Source organism: Dermochelys coriacea, chromosome 28, assembly GCF_009764565.3.
Source record: "Dermochelys coriacea isolate rDerCor1 chromosome 28, rDerCor1.pri.v4, whole genome shotgun sequence".
Classification (NCBI taxonomy): domain Eukaryota; kingdom Metazoa; phylum Chordata; order Testudines; family Dermochelyidae; genus Dermochelys; species Dermochelys coriacea.
The window spans coordinates 1,061,569-1,069,519 of NC_050095.1; the positions used below are offsets into that span (position 1 = coordinate 1,061,569).

The window sequence follows — 7,951 nt, forward strand, 5'->3', positions numbered from 1 at the left end:
ACCCCACTGTGGGGTCCCCTCTCTCCCCTGCAGGCGGAAGGCTTGGAGAGGACACAGGAGCACCATCCCAGTGACAGCAACCCTGGGTGAGACGGGGCGGGGTGTGTGTGTGGGGCGGGGGGCCAGATGGCGGGGCGGGAAAGATGGGTTTCCAATCGGCCCCCCTAACCTCTCCCAGTGGTGTCCTGTCAGAAACAGGATTCACCGCCACTTCCTGTCCCAGAGGTGGCCACATCTCGGCGCCGGGCGAGGGGTCTGTCAGTGACTCTGTTTCTCTCTCTCTCTGCTCTAGGCCAGGGGGACCCTGTGAACCCCGACACTAAGGATCAAATCACCCGGTTCTGAGGCCTGCCCCGTCCCACGACGGCTCAGCCCGATACCCCCGTGACGAGGGGCAGGTGTGGGGCTGGCAGCACCTGACATCTGCAGCCCCCATGGTGTGACAAAGCGGGACTTTTCTTAATGTTTCCTCTGAATAGTGTGGGGGGGCCTCAGTTTCCCCTGTGCAGTTCTTAAGTATCTAGGGGGTGGGGTACGGATGTATGATCGTTGCAGAGTCCTAGAGGGCAGGTGTGTGCAGGGGTCTGGACACAGAGAATGGCCGACATCCTGTTCCCTGGCCACCGATGGCCTGGACCCTGCCCCCCTGCAAGGTGAGAGCTAAAGGGGTTGGAGAACAAAGGAATCTGGTCCCCTCCTGGCCCCGGAAAGGGACAAAGCCCGGGGGGGGCAGGCTGGAGAGAGTTTCAGTTTGGGGCTGGCTGGGAACATGGAGTGAAGTGCAGATGGGGTTGTCTGGCTCACTGCCCCCCAAAATGGACCCGGCTGAGGGGTCCTGTTCTCTGCACCTACAAGCTCTGTTTCAGACTGTGTTCCTGTCATCTAATAAACCTTCTGTTTTCCTGGCTGGCTGAGAGTCGCGTCTGACTGCGGAGTTGGGGGGCAGGACCCTCTGGCTTCCCCAGGACCCCACCCGGGCGGACTCGCTGTGGGAAGCGCACGGAGGGGCAGAGGAGGCTGGATGCTCCGAGGTCAGACCCAGGAAGGGGGGAGCCGGGTGAGCTGGCCCTGCAGACAGGCTGCTCCCATAGAGGAGACTCCCCAGAGTCCTGCCTGCCTTCGCAGGGAGCAGGTCCGGAGCATCGCCCGGGGACCCCGTGACACATGGCTACTCATCTCCCCGCAGTGGCGAGGGGCCCCTCCTGAGGCCGGACTCCTGGGTTCTTGTAGAACCGATCCACGAAATTGTTTTTCATTGTTCACTTTATTAATATAACTTCATAAGTAAAGTTTACGAATGAAACCACATTCATTCATAAAACCGGATACCCCAATAACTGGCTAATTGAATTTCACTTTCAATCCAGTTGCTGCTTAAATCGCTGACACTGGCACTGTTTCACCATTGCAGCTTCTGTTCACCATTTGCCGTTCCCCGCACTTCTCCGTAGTGCAACTCAAACTCCATTTTAACTTGTCCCAAGCCCCATTTTAAAATGCTCACCCCGTTTTGCAAACCCTGCTGTAACCTTCGTCGGGTCGGTTAGGTGTGTGAACGAGGGCCGGCTGGAGGACGGCATCACCCGCCAGCCCCAGCCCGTCGGGATGAAATCAAGCGTAAACACCCCCGGCCAAAGACGCGGGCAACTGCCCTGACAACCCAAGAAGGGTCCACCCCGAAAAGCACAAAAGCTGAAAACCGGGTCTGCCATTGAGGGGGGAATCAATCCCCCAAACCCGTGACACAGCAAAGACCTAGACCCTCTGGAGTCAAGCCAACAGGAAGGGGGGGGGTGCGATGGCAGATTTTGGGGGGTAACATTCTGCTGCCAACGTAGCAGGGCACCGGCGCACGCCCACCACAGACCCTTCCTCGTGCCCGGCTTTCCTGGCCGGTTCCCCGCCACAAGCTACGACCCCCAAGCTCCAGGTAGGGCTAGTAATACAGCAGCAGCAGAACATTTGGGGGTGTGTGTGTGTCGGGGCTCTGTGGGGGGGTACACACACAGGTATTAGGTATCGGTCATACATCAAATTGCGTCACGATAATAAACGTGCCGTCATGTCTTGTCCCCGGAAACGATCCTGTGTAGTTTTGTCTGCATGCCACAGCCCCCCCCCCAACCCCTGCCGGCTACTCATTTCCTGGCCCCCATCCCCGACTGTGGGGACGGGCACCTCCTGAGGCCGGACTCCTGGGTTCTTTCCCCAGTGTCCCCCCGGCCCCGTCCGTCTGTCCTGAGGGCTGGGCCATCTTCTAGGCAGGAGAAAAAATTTACACCTCGACTGGCTGGGCTCTGCCCCTCTGTCCACTCCAGACACCCCGCTGTGAGCCAGGACTCCTGGGTTCTCTCCCCGGCTCTGGGAGGGGAGTGGGGGCTGAGGGGGGTTAGAGCGGGGGGGGGGCGCTGCGAGCCAGGACTCCTGGGTTCTCTCCTGGCCCTGGGAGGGGTGTGGGGGCTGGTGGGTTAAATCCGGGGGGGGGGGGGAAGAGGTCCCTTTGTCTCCCATCTTTCTCCAATGCTCTTTGCAGCTTTCCAGCAAGTGTCAGCGCTAAATCAGGGCTGAGCCGTGGGTCAGGCCCGGAGCCAGCCCCGAATGGCCGCCTCTGGGGGGGTGCCAGCCCCCGGGGCCTTTCCCCTCTGACGTCAGCCTGGTGGCTGGTGAATAGGGGGTTGGCCGGGGAACCCCGCGTGGGGGGCAGGAATCTTTGCTCCTTTGTCTCCCTGCATCTCCCCCCTCTCCCCCCGGCTTGGTCATGGGGTGGGGGGAAAGGAGTGTTTTTATTTTTAGCCTTTTTGGGGGTGGGGGACAGGTTGCGGCCTCCCGGCGCCTTCGCCAGCAGCCTGCGTCAGCGCCTGACGTCCCATTGGCTCGCCGGGCGCGGGAACCCTGGAGTCCGGGCTTCCCCCTGCCCCCCTCTACACCCCACTCCCCTGCCCGAGCCAGGGAGAGAACCCAGGAGTCCTGGCTCCCAGCCCCCCATGTGGGACTCCCCTCACCCCCCCCATTTCTCCGGGGCTCGGCTATGCTCCCCCCCAGCCCGTGGCAGCCCCCCTTCCCTGCAGGGCTTGGCTCAGCCGGGCCCCCTGCTGGGAGGAAGCAGCCCCGGGGCCCCCCTAGCGGCCCCCCCCACAATGGCCCAGCTCATCCCCAGCTGGGCTGCAGGCTCTGGACCTGCCTTGTGTGGCTCTAATCCCCCCGTGGCTTAATTAGCCCCCTGGGCTCGTTAATCCAAGGATTAGGCCATTAATTAAGAGCTCTGTGTGTGTGTGTGTGTGTGCGTGTGTGTCTGGGGCGGGGGCAGGACTTTAGGACAACTCCCAGAGCCACTTCCTGTCTCAAACTCCGAGCCTGATCTCTAACATCCTGTTAGGGGCCAGCAACCCCCAACAGGGGACAAGCCCTGTGCCCCATTGCCTGACCCCCCACCGAGCCAGCCCGCCCCCCCCCCGTCTCAGCCCATAGAGGCTGGAAGCCGCATTCCCCGCGGGCCACTGGCTGGTCTCTGGGGCAACCTGCTGGCGGAGTGACACCGGGTCTGGCCCTGTTCTGCCCCCCCGGATGTTTTCCGGCCCCCACCGGGTTACCCTGTGTGATGGATTTAAAAGGGGGGGCTGGAAGCGGGGGATGGGGAGGTGAGGGCAAAAGGTCACGAAACCGTCTTGGGTTGGAGAAGACGGGAAATAATACACAGGGGGATGGGGGGCAGCCCAGGGCTGGGGGGAGCAGGGTTAGTGGGTCAGGAGTGAGGGGCACCGGCAAGGCTGGGGGGGCAGGGCTGGGCTGGCAGGGGCTGTGGGTCGGGAGTGAGGGGCACCTGTCTGTTTCCAGACTCCCACTCTCCCCCCCACCCCAGTAACTCGTCACCCCGACAACCCTGAAGCTGCTTTGCCCGCACAAAAGCCCCCCCCCGGCCCGCGTCCCCCATTCCCACCGCCCCCTCCTGCCCCAGCGGGGGCCGGGATCTGTTGCCCCGGGTGATGTATCCCAGGAGGAGTGGCCGGGGGGGCACGTCACCACCTCGGGGCCCCTTATACACTCGGGGCCAGGGAGGAGGAGAAGCCAGTGGGACCCAGACACCCGGCCGGACCCCCCAACCCCACCACTCACAGGGACGGCCCAGGACTCGACACCCCTCCCCACGCATACGTGGGGACTATGCAGCCTTCATCCACCCTGCTCTTCCTCCTCGTCCTCCCCCCGTTCGCCTCACCGGCCCCCCTCTGGCACCCCAAGGTAGGTACCGGGATAGGGAGGAGTCCTGGATCCCAGCCCCCCCTGCTCCAACCCCCCAGCCCCACTCCCCTCCCAGAGCGGGGGCCATGTCTCTGTGCCAGGGGTACCTGGGGGCTGGGATCTAATGGGGGGGCCCAGTGTCCGTGCCATGTTTCTTTAATGGGGTCCCCTCTTTCTGCACCCCCAGACTCTGGCTGACTTCGGTGGCAAAGCCCGCGCCGGCCCGCTCTCTGCCGACATCCCTGTGCCCCCCGGTCCACACTTCCCCCCGGCAGGAATCCGCCCCCTGCGCGACAGCCCCAAGCCCCCCTCCCTCGACCCCACCTGGGCCCGCTTCTTCACCGACTTCATGAATGGCCAGAGGAAGTTTCGGGGCCGGACCAAGAAGGCGCCGGTGCCCCAGGGCTGCTTCGGGATGAAGCTGGAGCGAATTGGGACCCTCAGTGGGCTGGGGTGCTAATACCCAAGGTAGGAAACTGTGGCGTCTAGTGGCGGGGAGTTCCACAGATTGACACTGCCTGGCCAGTAAGTGGCCTGTAACGATGGCTGTACCCTTGGCCCGCCTGGTATCTCTGCCCCCAAGACCCTCCTATAACTCCCCCCTGTCTCCCCATAGCCCCCAACCTCACCTTTCCCTTCCCACCCCCTCTGAGACAGTGTCATCCCTGCAGATTCCAGGGGCATGGCATTCCACAGGTTAACGCCAGCCTGGCTGCACCCAGTGGTGGGTCATTCCATAGGTTAATGCCAGCCTGGCCGTGCCCGGTAGCAGGTAATTCCACAGGTTAATGACACCCTAGCTTTGACTTGACTTTATCTACGCTCACCTAGCCGCCCTCCTATGGGGGGGCACGGCAAGCCCTTATCCCTCTATAATGTCACCCTCAGCCCCATCACCTCACCCGTCCAATCTCAGCCTCTCCTAGCCCACAGAATCAAGTGGCTAAGAATTCCACAGGTTAACGGTGCCCCGACACTGAAGTGTAGCTTTGCTCAGCTGTTTCCCCGCCAGTTTGGGATGCTGCCCCCCGCACCCTGTAACTTCACCACCCCCATACCCCATGAACTCACCCCCACATCTCTTTGCCTTCTCTCCTAGGTTTTCACACACACCCCCCCCCGGCCCAACGCAGCCCATTGAAGCGACACCGGCGCCCGGTCCTGAAGGCGACATGCCTGGATTTGTAACACAGCCCCCCTGCCCCCCACCAGCTCTGGTTTTTGAGGGGGGGCCAAGAATGCCTGGTCTATCCCCCACCCCCACCCCGACTTGGGGAACGTAGAGACAAGGGGATCCCTCAGCCACCAAGCGAGAGGTTCCTGCCACATCTCTGATTCGCACCTAAAACTAATAAATACCCCCCCAAAAATGTGGATATTCCTTCATTTATATTAAAGGGGCTTTTAGTTCTGAGAGAGAAACCGCCAGAGAGAGAACCCAGGCGTCCTGGTTCCCAGCCCCCGCCCCCGCATTAAACCACGAGCCCCGGTCCCTTCCCAGAGCCGGGGAGAGAACCCAGGAGTCCCGGCTCCCAGCCCCCCCTGCTCTAACCCACCAGCCCCCCACTCCCCTCCCAGAGCCGGGGAGAGAACCCAGGAGTCCTGGCTCCCAGCCCCCCCGTTCTAACCCACCAGCCCCCATTCCCCTCCCAGAGCTGGGGAGAGAACCCAGGAGTCCTGGCTCCCAGCCCCCCCTGGTCTAACCACCAGCCCTCCCTCCCCTCCCAGCGCCGGGGAGAGAACCCAGGAGTCCTGGCTCCCAGCCCCCCCTGCTCTAACCCACCAGCCCCCCCTCCCCTCCCAGAGCTGGGGAGAGAACCCAGGAGTCCTGGCTCCCAGCCCCCCCTGCTCTAAGCCACCAGCCCCCCGCTCCCTTCCCAGAGCCAGGGAGAGAACCCAGGAGTCCTGGCTCCCAGCCCCCCCGTTCTAACCCACCAGCCCCCATTCCCCTCCCAGAGCTGGGGAGAGAACCCAGGAGTCCTGGCTCCCAGCCCCCCCTGCTCTAAGCCACCAGCCCCCCGCTCCCTTCCCAGAGCCAGGGAGAGAACCCAGGAGTCCTGGCTCCCAGCCCCCCCTGCTCTAACCCACCAGCCCCCCCTCCCCTCCCAGAGCTGGGGAGAGAACCCAGGAGTCCTGGCTCCCAGCCCCCCCTGCTCTAAGCCACCAGCCCCCCGCTCCCTTCCCAGAGCCAGGGAGAGAACCCAGGAGTCCTGGCTCCCAGCCCCCCCTGCTCTAACCCACCAGCCCCCCCTCCCCTCCCAGAGCTGGGGAGAGAACCCAGGAGTCCTGGCTCCCAGCCCCCCCTGCTCTAAGCCACCAGCCCCCCGCTCCCTTCCCAGAGCCAGGGAGAGAACCCAGGAGTCCTGGCTCCCAGCCCCCCCTGCTCTAACCCACCAGCCCCCCCCCTCCCCTCCCAGAGCTGGGGAGAGAACCCAGGAGTCCTGGCTCCCAGCCACACTTGGTTGTTGAGCCATTTATGTGCAGTACCAAATAAGAGCCACCTGGCGGCGCTGCTGCTCCATTTCAGAGGGGCAGGCTGGGCTGGCCCCGGGGGGGGCGGTAGGGGGCGCTGTGCTGCGGGATGGGGACAACCCACAACCCCCTGTTATCCCGGCCCCAGAGTTCCCTGGGTCGGACGCCTGGGTTCTCTCCCGGCTCTGGGAGGGGAGGGGGGGCTGGTGGATCAGAGCAGGGGGGGGCTGGGAGCCAGGACTCCTGGGTTCTCTCCCGGCTCTGGGAGAGGAGTGGGGGGGCTGGGAGCCAGGACTCCTGGGTTCTCTCCCCAGCTCTGGGAGAGGAGTGGGGGGGCTGGGAGCCAGGACTCCTGGGTTCTCTCCCCAGCTCTGGGAAGGGAGGGGGGGCTGGTGGTTAGAGCAGGGGGGGCTGGGAGCCAGGACTCCTGGGTTCTCTGCCCCCGCCCCGTTGGTCTCTCAGCGTCCTTTCGTGTCGGACCAGCTCCCCCCATCAGTCAATATATTTCAATTGATGCCCGCGGGGAGGGGCTCTGAGAAGGGGACCCTGGCGTCCGGGGACTGGGCTCAGGGTGGGTCAGCGAGGACCCGCACCCCCAGGCCATACCGTGGGGGCGGGGAGGGGGGAGACAAACGCATCTTGTGCTGAGCAGGGGCGGGGCAGGAGAGGGCTGGAAAGGCGGGGGGGTCGGTAGAGGGCTAGCAATCATGCCCTGTATAACCGGCCGCCCCGCCCCAGAGGTGGCCGCATCTCAGCAGTGGGCGAGGGGTCCCCGGGTACCCAGCCCCACACTCCCCTCCCAGAGCCAGGCAGAGAAGCCTGGCTGGCTGGTGGTAGCCAAACACTCCCCTCAGTTAGCCCGGGCCTAGCAGGGCCCCCAGGAGCTGGGGCCGGGCCCTACAGCCGAGAGCGGGGGGGGGGGTTGTCTTGGAGACACCCCGAGATGGGAAAATTCGGGGTAGAGGGGACGGGCAGCTGGAGCAGGGGGGAGCTGGACCGAAGCTGGCTCCTCTGGTGGGGCTCCATGCTCTGGGGCAGGGCGGGGAGCTCCGAGTGCCCATGCCCTGAGGCTGCCCCTGGGGGTGGGGAAACTGAGGCAGTGGCAATGTACAGGAGGGGAGATGGGACTGGGTGAAGCTGGGGCTATTGTCCAGAATCGGAGAGGGTGGGGGGGATGCTGGCAGGGGCCCCCGAAGGGGGACAAGCTGATGGCAGCCCCAGAGTGGCGCTATGGGGTGCT

The 7,951-nt window shown here is 64.1% G+C and overlaps 1 protein-coding gene across 1 annotated transcript in view; it reads left to right on the forward strand.

The window, feature by feature from the left end:
• The window catches only part of ZAN (zonadhesin), a 34,657-nt gene extending 33,923 nt beyond the window's left edge, over window positions 1–734 (forward strand). Inside the window, 2 exon segments of the mRNA XM_043503610.1 lie at window positions 34–86; window positions 293–734. Coding sequence (XP_043359545.1) covers window positions 34–86; window positions 293–345 — 106 coding nt within the window. The 3' untranslated portion in view covers window positions 346–734.
• Window positions 735–7,951: the final 7,217 nt, after the last annotated feature.